At 39.6% G+C, this 18251-nt stretch overlaps 2 protein-coding genes and 1 long non-coding RNA gene across 3 annotated transcripts; 1 reads left to right on the forward strand and 2 right to left on the reverse strand.

Moving 5' to 3' along the window:
* Positions 1-812: 812 nt before the first annotated feature.
* Positions 813-8286, reverse strand: LOC5512515. Its single transcript, XM_032381956.2, has 9 exons — positions 7952-8286; positions 7686-7804; positions 4584-5120; positions 4439-4516; positions 3898-4089; positions 3065-3421; positions 2609-2777; positions 2126-2226; positions 813-1961 (listed from the first exon to the last, which is right to left on the reverse strand). The coding sequence occupies exons 1-9, from the start codon at positions 8046-8048 to the stop codon at positions 1659-1661; spliced, it is 1953 nt and encodes a 650-aa protein (XP_032237847.1). The 5' UTR covers positions 8049-8286; the 3' UTR covers positions 813-1658.
* Positions 8287-11262: 2976 nt separating this feature from the next.
* LOC5512514 (replication factor C subunit 3) lies at positions 11263-17715 on the forward strand. The gene is made up of 9 exons (XM_001632836.3): positions 11263-11472; positions 11973-12110; positions 12657-12724; positions 12851-12948; positions 13154-13335; positions 13945-14081; positions 14553-14651; positions 15534-15603; positions 16310-17715. The coding sequence occupies exons 1-9, from the start codon at positions 11386-11388 to the stop codon at positions 16496-16498; spliced, it is 1068 nt and encodes a 355-aa protein (XP_001632886.1). The 5' UTR covers positions 11263-11385; the 3' UTR covers positions 16499-17715.
* LOC116618371 lies at positions 14855-16311 on the reverse strand. The gene is made up of 2 exons (XR_004296162.2): positions 15070-16311; positions 14855-14885 (listed from the first exon to the last, which is right to left on the reverse strand). It is a non-coding gene; the product is annotated as an uncharacterized LOC116618371 (long non-coding RNA).
* Positions 17716-18251: the final 536 nt, after the last annotated feature.

An 18251-nucleotide genomic window follows, 5' to 3' on the forward strand; every position in this document is an offset into this window, starting at 1 on the left:
ATCTATCCCTTCTAACTATGATGTATGCGTCGTTTAGCAATGTTTCAGTAGTAAATTGTTCTTTGACAGATGTCAATGCTTTAACTAATTTATTTGCACATTCATCTGCTCGCATCTGCATTCGCATCTTCGATGTCCGTACCCTGCTAGAAGAGCTTTTCCCTGTTACTTTCTATCAGTTCACTTATCCGTATCGCGTCTCTGTTCTCTCGCGTTCTCGTCTGGCTCTGGTGAACAAGTTTACCCTGGAGACCAGAGGCTCCGCCAGACTTTTCCGAGCGAAGCGAGGGAAAAGCGGATATTCAGCCTCTGGAACCCAGGGTAGAACAAGTTTAGTCCGGAAAAAAAATTATAATAAGGGTGGGCTGAGTGACAAGGAAGGGGGGGGGGGGGGGGGGTGTAACAGTCGGCTTCCCCTTTCACACAGACACAAATTCAGTTTTCTCGATAAAATATGCTCCAATAAGGGTGTTTCTAAAGAAGGGAATACTTTTTCACATTATGCTGGTACTGTAACTTCTCTATTTTCTGGGCACTTAACAAACGCAGCAAAAGAGATGGGTACTAAGAGAGGGTACCCTAGTTGGAATGTTCTCTACGTCATCTTTTCAATTTCCTTCGCCATCTCAAAGGGGAGGGGGTTAAACCCACTTAACCATCCCCCCTACATCCGCTCTACTATGTCGATTCTGATTGGCTGAGAGCGTAAGCTTTACTTTGAGGATCACGCAATCTCAGGGTCATCAATTATCAGCTAGATGATTATTGATTCTACGAGCTAAATGCATCATGAACTAGGGTGCGAAGACTGGTTTGTGAAAAGTGGCTTTTATTTCGGCCTCGTCTGATTCCACTGTCTCGATATTTATTATTCTGGATATCGCAAAAACCTTATCCACTGATTTCTTATAATAGTATCGGGGCCGTAGCAGGGGTTGGGGCACTGGGGGATTTGCCCCCCAATATTTAAAAATATATACAACATTTTCTTAATGTTTGTACATCTTTGTTCACAGCACTCTAATAAAATCTGTCTGTCTGTCTGGCTTATAAAACTTTACTTTATGATGGCTGAAATATATTATCCATATAATCTTATATAAAAAAGAATCTAAAAATCAAGATAGTGTAAGTGAATTTAGCAAACAATTTCGCAAAGGAGAAGGAGATAGTAGATAACAGGTCAGTGTGAGAATGGGTTAACATAGACTTGGAGCACTGGCTGCACTAGAGTGATTTTCATTACTGTCGAATCCGTTGTGTCGCGACGCCACATATTCGAAACATCGATTTGTTTTTGTCTTTTGGGATTTTTTGTTCCGCCATTCAAATTATTCTAAGCCAATCAGATTCTTGCCATCTCTCGCCTAGTGCAGTTGCCTGACTTTCTGTCGCGACACTGTCTGGTTTTTGTCCAGAGAATAGCCAGGGAAGTGCACAAAGCGAGATTCTGATTGGCTCAGAATGGTTTTACTGACGGAACAGAAAACCAAAACAGAACCGTGTTTTAAAACCGCGGGTCACGATACAACGGATTCGACAGTAACCCGTGAACTACACTTTAGGGTGTTACACTTAATTGTGATCATATTCTATTGTTCTATTTTTTTTTACTGACTATTACCCTGACTATCACACTTCCTTTCACGGGTAAAAGTTTACATGCTACCTAGGAAAGTTTCTACACCTGTTGGTAGGGGTTCCCGTTTTCCTATCATAACATGTTCAAGGAAGGAATAAATGTTTGCTGCACGTCCTTTTGGGTAAACATAATTGAATGTATAAAAACTAGAAATCAAGGCAATCACAGCCTCTAAAATGTTTTGTGGGTTAAAAGAAACAATGACCGTGCCGTCCCCGATGAGATGCAAAGACTCTAGTTCATTGGTAGTGCCAGTAGAGAGAAGTCTTGGGGTAGTGGAACTTGAGATGATAGAAGAGACGTAGAAGTCACTGTATGTCTAAAAACAAAAAGAAATAATGGCCTGCATGTTCTCTTTTGCAGAATTATAAGGGAGGCTGGTTCAGATATTTTATAATATAAAGAATGTAATACTGTGCAGCTAGCCCCTTAACTAAACACATCTCAATTCCACATAATTTAAACAGTTTTGTTTAGACTTACTGGTATTATATGCCAAAACAGTTCCCCGACGATTGTCTTCGCATTGCTCTTCTCTCCAAGAGCGAATGACAAGCAGGCAAAGATACAGCGATTTTCCAATTCTTAAACACAAAACCAAATACAAATAAGGAACCAAGGGAGCAAAAAAATGTGCATCTGTGGTTGGTGTGGAAGGCACAACAGAGCTAGGCTACACATCATGTGTATTGTTAGTAAGCACTATCACTGAGGGTAGGTGGTCACTGCCAGAGGATTTATTGCATTCTTAGTGGTTCTTTTACCTCCCAGGGACCTTAGGCTTAGTGTCCTTATTCAAAAAGAATTGCAACACAGGAGTAATAACTCCAACTCACAAGTAACCCACAAATTCCAATCAAGGCATGAGCTAAAAAAAATCCCCAGTCAGATCCAGGATTTAAACATTACCACAGCGATGAGAGGCTGGTGCACTAGGCCACCTGTGCTCCCAAACTGTTATCATACCTAAGTTATCTGAAGCTTCAGAATCCTCAAGAATGGCCAAGTTATTCTGGATTTCCTCGTCATCAATCTTTTTCAATGCCTGAAGAATCTTGGGCCTTGCAGTTTCCCAGTTAGTTTGCATTACTCTGTCAACACAAGGCCTGATAATGCGCCCTAGTTCCGCTCTTAGCTAGATACAATAAGTAATAGGGTGAATTATTCATCATCTTGGACAAACAGACTTTCAAGTACATTAAAAAAATCCAGATGTCATATTTGAGGCACATATTATTCCTCTGTTATAGCTGAAACTTGATTTTCAATCACCCAAACATTTACATAAATGTTGCAGCCCCTAGGCATTGAATATCCCACATCCCTGTCCTGTTGTTTGCCTGATGCCTCCATATTCTATCCCTAATAAAAATTGGCAAGTCCTTTAGTGTCATAAACATCAAATGATTGTTATATTCTTACCTCAATTCCCGCAGGATCTTGTAGACAAGGGTAGTTTCTTACAACTTCCCACACCTCCATGTCTTCCTTTAGAACTGCTCTTCTTCTCAAGGGAAATGTTGCATCCATTAAGTCCTTCTGTCTGCAGACATCAACAGGCTTATTCTGTACCACCTTCACAAGCTCCACCCTTAGCTCCTCCAAAGCCTCTAAAGCCTCCTCTGTTAACATGATTGCAGCTTCAGCTGCCATTTTTTTCCTCCCTGGTTTGGCCTTCGGAACAACAATACCCTCTTCTTTTAACTTCTTCCTTTCATTCCTGGCGGCTTTCCTTCTAACATTAAAGATTCGCTCTTCCATCTTTTTTGCCCATACTTCCTATGAAAATAAAACATACTTAAATGAGGACTTTCTTGAAACATGGTCAAAAGGCAATCAGGTATGTAGTTTAGTGGTAAATACTGTACAGTAGCTACAGCGTATACACTAGGCATTGATGGTGGTTATGTTTTGTCTTTAGTTATTGCAGTTTACACTGAATTGTAGGAAAGCAATAGTGGCTCTTTTATGTCTCGGTGTCAAATAGTTAACCAATCTTGGCAGTTTCTTGGCGACATTACCAGCAAGGCTGTAGGGGTGGAGCACCTGGGGCACGTGCCCCCTCCCCCAACCCTAACATATTTTTTAATCTTTCTGTATTGTGCCCTCCCACCAATATCTTGATGCCTGCCACAACTCTTACCAAGAACACAAATGCCTGGCCAGAGATTGTATATCTTCCATTATTCATTATACAGTAATTCCTTCCCCTGTGTGACATTATCTCAAATAACAGTACACAAAGTAATACATACATAGTCTGTTTCACTGGAGCCTTTTAGAAAGGGGTACTTTTCAAGAAGAAGGATAGCTATCTGGTTCCTTTCACTGCGCTTTGTTGTGTTCGTCACTGCCATAATGGAGGAGCAGATTTGGCGTATCATGGCATTCTTTTGTGCTGGGTTAAGGTACTGTTTTTCAAGTCCCCCTTCAACATCTGGTGACCACTAAAATACCAACAATAAAGTTTTACTGTTTGTAACTTTTTGCAGGTTGCAAGGCATTACAAAAAAAACAATCCAATAAGTTAGCGTTAAGTGCATTATCTGGATGCAACAACAAAAACCCTTTGAATTATATTAAAATTCAAAAAGCTTTGAAACAAGATAGTATACTTTTCCAGTAAAAAACATGATATTGCTGGACATTGCTATCAAATATTAAATTTAGAGATACTGCAAAAGTGTTACTTTTACTCTTTTTTTCTGCTCTCTTACTTTACTCTTTTTTTAATTCTGTATTTTTTTAGATAGTAATAATGATAACCTATAAACGCTTCCACACTTCTAGTCTCACCGTTGATGGAATCACAAAAGCATCCAGCCAGTATTTACTAGGAGTAACCTCATGTATGATGCTGTCATCAGAACAAAGCTATAAAAACAAACGAAGGAATAAAAAAACTGAATTTTACTTAAAACCATCACTTTTCACAATTTACCTTTCGCTTTAGTGGAGCATTGAGTGGGGAAGTTGATGACTGAGGTTGGAGGCTGGAATTCATCTGTGTTGTAGAGTAGGTCAGTTCATTTACTGATCCTGTGGAACTACATGGTGCTACCAGCAATGAAGGATGTGTACTTGGTACAGAGGAGGCAGAAATAAATGTTGCTAGAGGTTCTGTAGAATGTCCAGTCATGCAGAATGAGGGTTGTGTCGAATCTACAGTCGTGTTTATAGACGCCATCATGGAATGTGAAAGATGCTTAGAAACAGAAGTGTTAGAAATAGAGTCTGCTAAAGGCTGTGAAAGATGTTCAGGAATTTGAGTCGTTGAAATGGATTGAATTGGCGCATCTGGCTGTGAAATTTGTTCAGGAATGGGAGTGATGGGAAAAGAAGAAGTGGCTACTGGCTGCAGATGTTCACGTATTGGAGTGTTTGAAATAGATGTTGCTGAAGGCTGCAATGGAGTCCCATCCTCTATTGTAGTGCTTCCTTTTTGCAAAAATATCCTTTTACCATGCACATCAAATGTCTGTGTAAAAAAAATAATCCAAGATTAAGGAACTAAAAGAAAATAATCCAAAATTATGGAACACCAGAAAATCAATTGTTTAATCAACAGCTGCTTATACAAATCACATTGGAATTGCACTTTTAAGATGCACTAGAAGAATCCATGTATCAAACCTATAAAACCTAAATCAGGTTTGGAAAGTCCAGTGAACATTCACATGGCTTTTAGAAACCAGTATTTAGCTATTTATTTGTTATACATAAATCGCAATACATGGATTCTCAATTCAGGGTAAACTTATCTGAAATATGTGTACCTTATTACACTTTATTTTCGCAACATCAAAATTTCGTGATTTTGAGAGGGGGATATTTCGCGACAGTTTATTTTCGCGATTTTCCTATTTTCGTAAAAACAGGTCACTTTATTTGCACGATTTCGCGATTTTCTGATAAAAAAAAAGCAAAACAAGTAGAAATAAAATGTGCTGTAATCATCTAAACTGAAACAATTTGTAACAAAAAGATGGGTGGGCTAAATTTAGTTTCATAAAAATCTATAAATACAAATCCAACTCAACCCCTTACCATACTATATGTACATTAGATGACTAGACAAGGTATTTCCATAAGGCTTATTTAACGGCCCCAAAAAATTCCCCGAAAGGCTTCTTGTGTACTCACTTAATTTTTGCATCACTCTATTTTTTATTCATGAATCTTTTAAAATCGCAAAATTTGCGAAATCAAAGTGATGCGAAAATTAAGTGTAATAAGGTACCTGAATCATGACATTCACTGAAAAAGCTGTTATCACAAAAAAATATTCTGCTCACGCCAAATAAGTCACCTAATTGGTTATGCATGGCTTTTTACCTAGTGCAAAATACCATACAGTCAATCAGAGAGCAAATTGGCTTTTTTCAACTAGTGATGAAAAGCATATTTGTGGGACTGGCTTTGTCATCCAAGAGTCAAATAATTTTTTTAATGAATCTCTGTCTGGTTAGAGTCATGCACGAGATGTTGTCATGCACCAATCAGAGGCCATGAGGGGCACCAACTAGTACAACAAGTACAGATAGATAGACAGACAGACAGACATGACGGCACATCCCAAGGAAGCCCCTTGTGATATTTGAACCATTTACTACACCTACAGCATGATGCTCCACTATGAATGGTGGGAAAATTTTCATAAAGGATTGTTATTGTTTCAACTTATTACATATGAGACATTATAATAGTTAACAATAAACATGTATTGACAAAGTCTCAGAACATAAATTCTTACTTGCAATTCATCCAAAGACAATAAATATTTCCCACAACTTTTTTGCTGTCACAGTTTTACAGGTTGTTAGGTGTAAAAGATGCATTCTAGGAAATTAAATTTCCAAAATGGCGGCTTGAATCTTAGATGATGACACAAATGAAACTATTTCTTCTTGTTATTTTGTTCTAATTATTTTGAGTAAACAAAACTATGTTACCCTGGTTCCAGAGCCTAGAACATCTCTCTATTTAGTGGCCAGCGAGGTTGAGACGAGAAAATGTTGTATTCCCCACCTCCTATGCGCAGATTCTTGTCACTAACTATACAGTTTTCATATGAATGTTGTTGTTTTTAAATAGGGTTTTCATGCGCTTTTTAGGGCCTGTTCACATGGAAATTGGGGAACCCAGGTGACTAGGGTCCCCAAGGTGAGTGGGGTAACCCGCCTCTCCATATAATCTCTCTTATTTATGTGTTTGCATTTACAGGTCAGTTGGGGGACCCCACCGAGGCAGGTTGTCCGGGACGCCGGGCTGGGAATCCGGCTTGGTGGGTTGGGTTGTCGAGAGTTTTCAACATGTGAATGCTCTTCAGTGGAGTAGCCCGCTCACCCGGGGTAACCTTCATCCAGGAATCATAAGCATGCCAAAAGCGCGCAAAGCTCAAGATGGCTGCCAGAAAGTATGGACCTGGAGAACTTTTCAAGCGGAACCAGCTCGAAAAGTAAAGCAATGGCCATGATAAATATAAGGAGAACAAAGAATATCCCATTGAAAGCCACCGAGAGTCAAGTTCTTCCATTAGTAGCGAGGTTTTTGCAAGTGAAAGGAGCAAAACAACAACGCCAACATCAAAGCGGAAAGCTTCAACAGCTTTGTCTCATTCGTCGAGCGTTCATCCTATAAAAGAAGCCACAATGTGTCTTCTATCCGCCATCTTGTTTACTACATTCTATTGTAGGTTCTTAGCCACCATGCCCCACATTCGCAACCTCACCCCAGGCATGTGAACACAACTTTTTTTTGATCCCAGGTAGGTGGGGTCCCCCACCTACCCAGGGTCCCCCACCTTCCATGAGAACATGCCCTTATACTCATGAATTTGGTTCCCGAGCGAAGAGATGTTTACATTCAAGGTAGCACCACGTGAAACTGACACATGCTAATCACAAAACGTTAACATGGAAGTGAGGCAGGAGTCAAAATAGCGCTTCGAGAAGCCAGAGCCTCGTCTCAACCTCGCTGGTCACTAAATAGAGATACGTCCGAGGCCCTTGAACCAGGGTAAAGCTACGTCGGAGTCTCGTACCATTTTCGTCACCCTGCTCCAAGCTTTGATGAACTTCTTTCTCAACTTCAAACGAGGAATCATGAAATATATGTCGGTCAAATCCAGATCGAAAAAGTCCTCTCCATCAACTTGATTCCCTGACGATGAGACAACAATTGCACGTTATTAGAGATTTCCAAATGTTCCGATCAATGAATATAAGTAAGCTTATATTGTCACGTGGAATTAACGAGGCGATAAGCTTACATCGAACCGAGTATTGAGGCCATTTCTTGCTTACTCACTTTGAAATTCCTGTACGGCGTCCTCAAGATCGTTATGTCTCAAGAAGTCAAGAATGTCTGATGAAGTCGAGAGGGTAGAAATGTTGTTGTAAGACATCGCGGACGATCTGAGAGACCCGAACCCCAAACACAGATGGGAAGCAATTTTCCACCGGCGTAGAGGAAGGGTGAGTCTGCAGGAAGTCAGCGGTTAATGTATATGTTCGGAACCGATCGGTCGACTCGTCGTCGGAAATCCTGACTGATACGTAATTTCAAGATGGCGCTGAAATCGCGAGGAATCTACAAGACTAGTTTTACAACAAAATTACGCTATTCATTTTCTCTGCATTTTAGTGGTAAAATCCATGACAACACTAATTTCCAACGGGGATGGGGGGGATTAGCCGAGGGGAGCGGCAAGTAACTCCGGGGGGGAGGGGGGGGGGGGGTGAATAACACATTGTCTCTCTCTTCATCGGACGGGGATCATCGTCGTATCTTTTAGGGTGTAAATTTGGAGCCTTGGGTATCTTTTAGGGGTGAAAATGAGAATGCCCAGATTTTTTACCTCGGTATCTTTTAGGGTGCTATTATAGCAATCGCTCATCTAACTTGTAGCTCATGAAAGAACGTTAACACGTGTCAATCGGTGTTTTTAGATCACTAACCAGCGAAAACATCACACAACCCACGGGACGATAATTGATAGCGAGCTTAACAATGATCTGTTTGTTTTGTCTGAGTTATCTTGTAGGGGGTCAATTCATGCCTAACCACGCCCGTATACGTATAATATCGGAGGTCCCCCCTCTCCCCACCCACCCCGGGACAGGCATGTTCTGTCCAGCCGTGCTCACTTCACGGCATCCTGTTACAGGTTGTAACAAAGAAATACCCGCGAGGATTAGCTGCTTAGATAAAATTTAATAGTAAATATACACTAACACTATAAATGGAATACTGCTTCCAAAATAGAATAAAAAATAAAAGGAACTTTAACATCATAGAAATGCCGATTTTTGTGCTGCCTGGTAGTTCTGGAATCTTTCGCAATGGTTATATGACCCAACTATTATTGTAAGGAGAGTTGACCATGGAAATTACAGCTAAAAGAAAAAGCCCTTCTAAATTTCCCAAGGAAGTGTGTACCCGTGCTCCTCCCGATATAAACGGGTTCTTTAATGCTCGAGTCGTTTACATAATAAATAGCGATGACAATACCCACATTATAATGTTGCATTCTATTTTTATACCGGACGTTTTGTAATGCCTTATACACCGGAAGTCAATGTATCACACCGCTGAAAGCCGGGGAGTCAGTCGGGATTTCCGACTACGTACCGGTGATCGGTTCCGTAAAACCGCTGACTTCCCGCAGACTCACCCTTCCTCTACGCCGGTGGAAAATTGCTTCCCAAACACAGGTGCAACACAACCGGTTTGTTTAGATGTGCTCCCGTCCCCAGGTCTACCCTCGGTCAGCTCTTAAAAAAATGGCGGTCGCTTATCAAACAGAAACGAAGCGGCGATAAATCAGAACAAATTAGAAACAGGATCCAAACACGCTCATGATATGATAACATAGTGCTCGAGTAAATACCTGTCAACTCTCTCGCGTTAGGCGGGAGTCTCACGATTTCTGACCCCTTCCCCGGTTTCCCCTTTCCCGCGTGGAGCACCAAATCTACCACCATTTATTCAACACGAATGCGAGATCTTTATTGTGCGCTCACTCGAGAGCTTTCTGAACGGCAAATGTCGGCTGTTAGTCGAATGATAGAAGGAAAGCCATTTAGCTACTTTAGCTTGCAAACCCCCAGTAAAGGTATACCCCACCACTCCCCCAAAAATGAATATACCTAAGCCCGTACCCCCAAAAAAATTCAAGCTTGAGATTTTGAGGGGTTGACAGGTTTGCGAGTACCATATACCCTATAAAAAGGGACGGGGGTTAGGGGTGATCGTCCTATCCTTTAGAGTCGTTTTTTTTGTCAGGGCTATTAGGCGCATACACAGGGGGGGGGGGGGGGGGGCTGCGCAGGGTGCGCGCGGCCCCCCCTTGGCGGCCAAAATGTTGGTCATTTCTTATTAAGGAATCTTTAAATACTATGCTTTTTCTATATGATTATGATTCCTATGACTGCGCACTTCCTCCCCCCCTCCCCTCAGCCAATCCTGGGTACGCGCCTGGCTATGGCTTCAATTCTGTTCTCTTGCGCTACGCTTAGCCGCACAGAAATAATTTCCAATGTACCACGGACACGAGTTGGAGGGGAGCTTCCAGTAATCTTTATTAAATACTTACATAGCGTAACGTGTCGTAACGCATACATTAATAATTGTATAATATAGTAATATGTGTATTTATTTTACATATCGTAACACATGATGTAATAGTGATATATGATAGTGATATATACAGAAAATACATTAATGGTATAATATAACACATGATGTAATGGTATATAGTTATATACAGAAAATATAATTATTTTTGTTCTAATTGCTGATTTCATTTAAATGTTTTATATGATATTAACCCTTTCACTCCTGGGTACTTTTTAGCAACATTGTAAGAAAAACAGACTGAAAACAGAAACCTCCTCCCCCCCCCCCCCCCCCTATTTCAAGTCCAACACTACCAGTTAAGCTAAGCTACCGCTGACCCAAGACGGTATGCCTTGAACTTTCCAAAAATGCACTGCGGTGCCTTTTCTTTCTAGTGACAGCACTGCTACAGCCTGTTGCTTACAACAGTTTTGCTTGTAATTTGCTTAAAAATTGCCTTTTCTTTCTAGCGACGGCACTGCTAGAGCCTGTTGCTTACAACAGTTTTGCTTGTAATTTGCTTAAAAATTACAGCTTTTTCACATCTGGAGAGTGCCTTAGGACATCATAAAGTCCAATTGGGCATAATTAATGCTGTGCTTATGGATGTTTGCACGCTGAGGTTGATTCAATGGGGTGATTCCTTGTTTGGGCTTCACCAAGTGAGAAAGGAATTTTCTGGTGAATGGCCTCATACTCTCCAATGTGGGCCATCTTTGCTACCCAAAGATTCTATTATATTGCTTAGGTGCTACCCAATGGTTCTATTACATTGCTTAGATGCGCTTTTGAAGATCGTCTATGCCTTGGAGGAATCCATGAGTATCCGGGTCTGGTGATGTTTAGTTTCCTGGTAAAAATGGCTTGAAATGCCGTGATATGATAAGGAAAAAGCTGCAAACATTTGTTGTTGTTAGGCGGCTATTCAACCTGCTAAAAAAAGCCACGGTATGAATTTACGACATATTTAGTGGGGGTCCTGTGGTGCTATAACCGTTTGAAACTAGGTCAAACGTACCAGATTGCGGGCGCAGATTTTGATTTTACGCGCCAAACCTCAAAGTAACATCGAGTAGTGCTTCCTCCTGTGTTATATTCGTTGCCTTCATATAATTCTCTTTATTATGAGTCTCTGGGTCGATAAATATAGACCGACTTCACTTGGTAAGCTAGATTATCACAAGGATCTTGCCGCACACCTCAAGAAACTGGTAAGGGTTTTTGATCTTACGTACTTTATCTCAATCTCTTATTGTTGCAAAAAAATCGTGGTTTAGTCCTTGCTTGGTCATTGATTCAGGAAATATTTAAGTTAAAGTATTTGCACTTCATTTGTAAAATTGCCTTATTGATCACTATAAACTTATGCTTATGTATATTGTTGATTGAAGCAGATTTTTGGCAACCTCTATACAGCCATCCTAGCTACATAACTTACGTATGCAGCTCAGATACATAAAATCAGACATTTTAATCAAACATTTAGTCCAAGAGTCTGATTGAAACATCCGTAAGAGCTGGCTGAAGTTCAGACTAAGTTTGTAAAAGCATGGTGTGGAGTTATTGTTTCATTTGAAGTGGTGTAGAGAGGGAGAGCTTTGTATTTACCCCCCCTCCCCCCCCCCTTACACATACATACAGTACCTATACCAAGGAAGCCCTTGTCTGGTTTGTTGTGAGAAGGCTTCATTAATCTGTATAATATGACCAGGTACATTCTGGCGACTTCCCCCACTTGCTCGTCTATGGTCCCTCTGGTGCTGGCAAAAAGACCAGGATCACGTGTATTCTGAGAGAACTGTATGGATCAGGCGTGGAGAAACTTAAGATAGAACATCACTCTTTCACTGTAAGTTGACGTGACTCGACTTGACATTTCCAATAAGCTCGTTTCACATCAAATAAGGCGGCCTCACGTTATTTGTGTTTTGAAAAGCAAAAATTAGTCTGGAATACATGACCATTTAAAGAAATTGTACCTTCTTTCTCCATCTCTTCAAAGTGTGCATGTTCAGTGTTTTTCTGTCATGTCCTGTCAGTCTGGTTAATACCGTACCAGTAAGGACATCATTGAACATCATAATTTACTATGCTGTGAAGTGTGATACTGCAACATGTGAATTGATGTAAGATTGCGATCAGGACTTTATGGGCTGTGAAAATTCTCATAATTACATTCATTCCTTTTTGTCAAAGCATTCTAGATGTTTGTGCCTGCGGAGTTTTCCCATTTATTGATGTGCTCTTTGTCTAGCTGAAGTCCACCTGTTTACTTTGTATTTATAGTGGAACCATAACAGAACCTTTCAGGGTAATGAAAAGGGATTCCAAATAGGAATTACTAAAAAATAATATCAAATGAACTAAATGCTAGATCATTTATCCATTCATCTAGACACCATCAAATAAGAAAGTTGAGATATCAACCATAGGAAGTATCTTCCATCTTGAAGTCAATGCAAGGTATCGTAACCAGATCTATTATCAATTATTAAATCTATAACTCCAGCCAAAAATTAACACCCCAATGTTTTACTAACCTAAAGTACTGTTCGTGATGCGGTACCAGTATAATCTTTCTGTCTGTAGTGATGTAGGTATCTATGACAGAGTAGTGGTCCAGGAACTTTTAAAGAATACTGCTCAGGCACACTCACTGGAGTTGTCCGCTCACAGGGACTTCAAAGGTAAACATCCAGCCTTCTCTTGTTGTGTGCTAGTTTGATTAATGCAGATCACTTACATTGTCAGGGCCTAACAATTGCACATTTTATTTGTAGCCGTAGTGCTTAAGTGCTTTTTGCAACAAATTCACATATTGATTAATGTAAAATTGGATCCAAAATCTTACAATTAAACTGCTTTTTAATTAAATTGGAATTCCTTTTGCAGTTGTTGTGCTGACAGAGGTCGACAGACTCACAAAAGACGCCCAACATGCTTTGCGTAGAACTATGGAGAAATACACATCCACTTGCCGTCTGATCCTGTGCTGTAACTCAACCAGTAAAGTAATCCCTGCTATCCGGAGCCGTTGCCTTGGTGTACGGATACCTGCACCCTCAGTTGAAGAGGTAAAGACTTTTCAGGTCCCATTAAGCCAGGAATGATTTCCCCCCACTCAATATTCCAAAGGCTCTCCTCTTTTAACTATCTTCTTCAGAATCACTCTTTAAATACTACAAAATATGTTTTTCTTTTCCTTTTATCTCCCCAAAACAAATACTGTACAAAGTTTTAAAACATTTTCCAAGAATGCCCATAAAAACAGATAAAGCAGAATTGGTGTTCAAACCAAACAACAATATTTGAATCTGCTGTACAAGTAAACAAGGTTTGAATCAACACAAGGTTGAAAAGGTACGTTAAACTCCTCTGTGAAACAGAGTGGTTGCTCTGAGGTTTCAAGCATTAGCCCTTCGTCGGCACAAAAAAAAGGGCAAGAAGACAAGTAGACTCCATCATTTATCCTACATCATCAGATGCACACACAATGCCTCCAACAAGTGTCATTTCATTGAAAAATCAGCAAGTTTTTTTAGCTTTCTGTGGGAGTTTCTCAACCCCTCTTCCAAGTATAATGTAATCTCTCATACAGTAAAACAATGGGCACCAATGTTTCAGGTTATGATTATTTGTTTTGATTTATTGATTTATATTACAACTATCATACTTTGCCATAGATATGTCAGATTCTGCAATTTGTCTGTAAGAAGGAGGGGCTCACAATCCCATCAGAGTTGTCAAGGAGAATCGCAGAAAAGTCTGGCAGAAATCTAAGGAAAGCCTTGCTGATGTGCGAGGCCTGCAAAGTTCAACAGTAAGTGTCAATATGCTTTTAATAGCTTGATGAATATAAAATTCTACAAGCAAGCTATAGCAGGCTTAGAAATAGTGTTTTTTTTTTGGGGGGGGAGGTCTGCAAACTTTTTCCTGTACTATTGTATGTTGTCCCTGCTTGGATTTCTCTGTTAGATGGAATATTACAACTGTATTCTCTTTCTTGATGAAATTATGAAATAAAAATCCAAGTGTAATTATTGTAATTTGGTGTCTTGATAAAACTGCAAAACACATTGTGTGGTTCCTTTTGTTTTATCTCTGTGTTAGGCCATTACACTCTCTAACATTCTTTCTTCTTTCTTCATTCTTTCTAATAGTTTTTTTTGGAAAACCACACTTTAACCCAGCGAAATATTAGACATTGATTTCTATCCATCAAAGTTCTACTAAAGAAGATTCACTTTTTTTTACCTTAACAATTCTCCATTGTTGACTGCACTTTCTGCAGATATCCATTTACACCTGACCAACCTGTCCAGGAAGCGGACTGGGAAATGTACCTCCGTGAGACAGCACAACAGATAGTCCAGACCCAGACACCTAGAAGGTACAGAACTGGGGCTTGGCGTAGGGAGGGGTGAGACAAGGATGAAGTATGAACATTTTCAATAACTCCATTTAGAATTCCACGCCTTGTTGGACTTTATTACCTAATGATTAGTAGGCTCTTTTTTGTTATTCAGTTTTTTTTAAGCTGTGGCTAATGAAGTAGACTCCGGCTACGAAGCGATTTAAGACCGGCCTCAAGGATTTCTTCCAATATTTATTATATTAAAACATTCTGGAATAGATCAATAATTACAGCATTTAGGCTAGATCTCGGGCATATTCCTACACATTCCGATCATGGTTGTGAAGCGATAGAGATTTACGGAATTAAACTTACAAGCAATGGAACATACACTTGAATCAATAATTACTACTACACAAAACATACAAATCATGCGCTATAAAGCTAATATAACCTGAAGGGTGGATCCCTGCGCGGTCTTGACTTTAACTTAGCTCTGCTCTAAACTTGCGATCTCCTCGTGTGCTCTATTGACTCTAACTGGTCTCAATTAACAGATGCCTTTTAAGCAGCAATTATCAGCTTGTGTCAATCAAACTTAATTACTTACATATTGAATCAGTCACTTAGAAAACAAACAGTGTTCCATGCGCTATCTACAACAGCTAAGAGGTACTGTTGTTGGGTATAAGCTGACCTGCTTTCAACCACAGCTCTCTCCAGATTTGGAACAATCTTTTCTGAAAAAAAAAAAAGAAAAGAAAACAACAACAGCATCAACAATTGAAAGCTGACTAGAATGCTATTTCTAAGAAATTATATAATACCAAAGCCTTAGATGTCAAATAATCTGTTTGAACTTTTTTTATGCCTATATAGTATTTTTATTTTGTCTTTTTATTTTTATCCCTCATGTAGGCTTTATGAAATCAGAGGGAGATTGTACGAATTACTGACACATTGCATTCCTGCTGATATCATTATCAAGGTAAGAATGAATACATATCTTTGGTCCTCATATTATTTTTTACACTCATGGTTTGCCAATTTAAGACCGAAGGACTCGAAGAATGCATTTTCCTGCACTTAACTCTTAGATGATAGAGAAACAAGCTGTTCTGAATGTGCTTATGGCTGGGGAAACATTGACTTTAGAAGGGGGAAGGGGTGGGGAAATGCAAGATTTTGCAACATTCTTAGTATCTATTATATTGAATGGGGCTTATCCATCTCCCATCCCAACATTCTTGAGAGTTTAACAAGGGTGACAAGGATTAGTATGGTGATGGGAAGAAACAACGAAAATTCAAAACCAGCACATGGAAATGTGCTTTATCTAATATATTTCAGCCGTTTTGAATCAAAACTCAATATGAAAATTCTAGCAGCTGGTTTTACGCTAAAAACCTATCTACTAAAGTAGAAATCTGCTTAACTTTTTTTCTTTGAGAATTAAGAACTCTAGTATAGATTGAAATCTTAGCATGAATGCTCTTGTTTTGGTCATGTCTAGCAAGTCCTAGCTGTTGTTGGTGCTAAACCTTCCCACTGCCCCACCCCCTTTTGGGAGTGTTTGGTTGTCAAGGCTATGAAGGTGCTTCTACTGTAGGAAATTACTTGCAATTGTTCCAGAGACCCTTGAATATAATGGGGGTGTTGGCTGTACTTAGCAAGTTTTTTTTTTATTGTTCTAGGGTCTCTTGAAGGAGCTTTTGACTAATTGTGATGGCACCCTGAAAGCGGAAGTCACAAACCTGGCTGCGTTCTACGAGCATAGAATTCTACTTGGCAGCAAAGCGATCTATCATCTTGAGGCCTTTGTTGCTAAATTCATGAGTATTTACAAAAGGTTCCTTGAGGAAGGAATGGCAGATATGTTTTAAGGTGATATTAGTTACTTTATGTAGCGTAACTATGGCAAGATATGGTCAACATGACATGACGGAAAAACGCGCAATTTCAGATATAGAGAGAAGACACAATTTCTTACAATGGCTATAGGTTCCTTGTATTACGGACTGATTTTCAAAACATAAATAACGTGAGGCCGAAGTGCACGTAACCAAAATTTGGCTTTTTAAGATAATTTTTCCTTGATCATCATTGCCCTGTGTATCAGTTCAAGGACGAAAAGCTCAAATTTCAATGACACTTTACAAAAAGTCGCATCAATTTAAAAAAAAGTCGCACTTGATATTTTGTTTGTTACTAAGTACTCAGAGAAATTCTCCGCCTTATTCGATGTGAAATGGGCTTATTTGAAGCGTCACGTCATGTTCTTCCGTCATGTCGGTCAACATAGTTATTGTTAGCATGAAGCTTTACTGTCGAATCCGTTGTATCGCGACGCCACATTTTTAAAACACTGAAGATTTGTTTTTTGTCTTTTGAGATTTTCTGTTCCGCCAGTCAAATTGTTCTAAGCCAATCAGAGTCTTGCCATCTCTTCCCTAGTGAAGTTGCCTGGCTTTCTTTCACGACACTGTCTGTTTTTCGTCTAGATGATTGCCAGGAAAGTGCACAATGCGAGACTCTGGTTGGCTCAGAATGGTTTTACTGAGGGAACAGAAAACCAAAACAAATGGTTTTGAAAACACGAGTTGCGATACAACGGATGTAAAAGATGTTTAAACCTACAGTATTTAAAAATATGGATTTTGGAAAATGGTTGATTCTGTATAACTTTACTCATAGGGAAATGAATATGGAAATGGGCTAAGAATCCAAGTATATCAGCCACTTGGCATAGTTTTTGTTTTCAATCGATCACCCTGACCTCAGTCATTTTTTGCGGTTATCTCCTGTGATTGGTTACATTAACATTTTTTTACATTCGTCTGATGGTCTTTAATATTTCGCGATGCAATCTACCACGTGCGACCACTCAGCGTTTCTCACCTCCACAAAGGTGTTATCATGCTTTGAACGTGTTGTTTTGAAATTAAAAGTGACGCTATCGATATTTAAGGTGTAAGAAATAGCTTAAACGGAGCAAGATAACATTAAAGTATTTTCCTGATCTGTAATAGATGAGCTTGGCCTAGTGTTTAGTGACTTGAACAAAATGCAAAAACGATTTCAATAAAATCTCTCTTTTCAATTACTGTATCTATTTTTGTATTCGCTTCTACAATGGGGAAAACGATTTAGAAAGAACTTGCAGTGATATGATTTTTTTTTCGTATACCAAACAAAATCAGGTAAAAGATAAGAAAGCCGACGTCATATACAGACCTCTACAGCACCTCTTCAAAGAGGATTTTGGACGCGCTAAATACCTCTAAACCGAAATGATGAAGTTTTATTTATCTCCAGTAGCCATAGTCGTGCTAGACTTCACGCCAAACATTACGATCACGAAATTCCCACGCCTTCCAGTATTTGCTGCACTGTAATGATCATATTTAACCGTGTTCTGCGGGAAAATGACAGCTCATCAGTCCAGTTAAATCCTCTGCCTGCACGTCCCGTTTCCTCCCTCATGTCTCGTTTGCCATCTTGAATGATTATATTATCTTAACTTATTCACCAGATTGTTTAAAACGGCTTTAAAATTCTTCTACAGTTTGCTGTTCACCAGAATACTCTCTGACAGTTAGGGAATCATTTTTAAGCCGTTCTTTCTGTACACGCCTT

Source organism: Nematostella vectensis, chromosome 10 (genome assembly GCF_932526225.1).
Source record: "Nematostella vectensis chromosome 10, jaNemVect1.1, whole genome shotgun sequence".
Lineage (NCBI taxonomy): Eukaryota > Metazoa > Cnidaria > Anthozoa > Actiniaria > Edwardsiidae > Nematostella > Nematostella vectensis.

Bases quoted from the DNA above. Each gene is read 5' to 3' on its own strand.
- LOC5512514 (XM_001632836.3), top strand. From the start codon at position 11,386: ATGAGTCTCTGGGTCGATAAATATAGACCGACTTCACTTGGTAAGCTA. The intron at 13,336-13,944 runs GTAAAGACTTTT...ACTTTGCCATAG, and splicing joins CTGCACCCTCAGTTGAAGAG to ATATGTCAGATTCTGCAATT. The intron at 14,082-14,552 runs GTAAGTGTCAAT...CACTTTCTGCAG, and splicing joins GAGGCCTGCAAAGTTCAACA to ATATCCATTTACACCTGACC.
- LOC5512515 (XM_032381956.2), bottom strand. From the start codon at position 8,048: ATGTCTTACAACAACATTTCTACCCTCTCGACTTCATCAGACATTCTT. The intron at 5,121-7,685 runs GTACGAGACTCC...TTTTTTACACAG, and splicing joins GGAGCAGGGTGACGAAAATG to ACATTTGATGTGCATGGTAA. The intron at 2,227-2,608 runs GTATGATAACAG...TTTGTGTTTAAG, and splicing joins TGAAGCTTCAGATAACTTAG to AATTGGAAAATCGCTGTATC.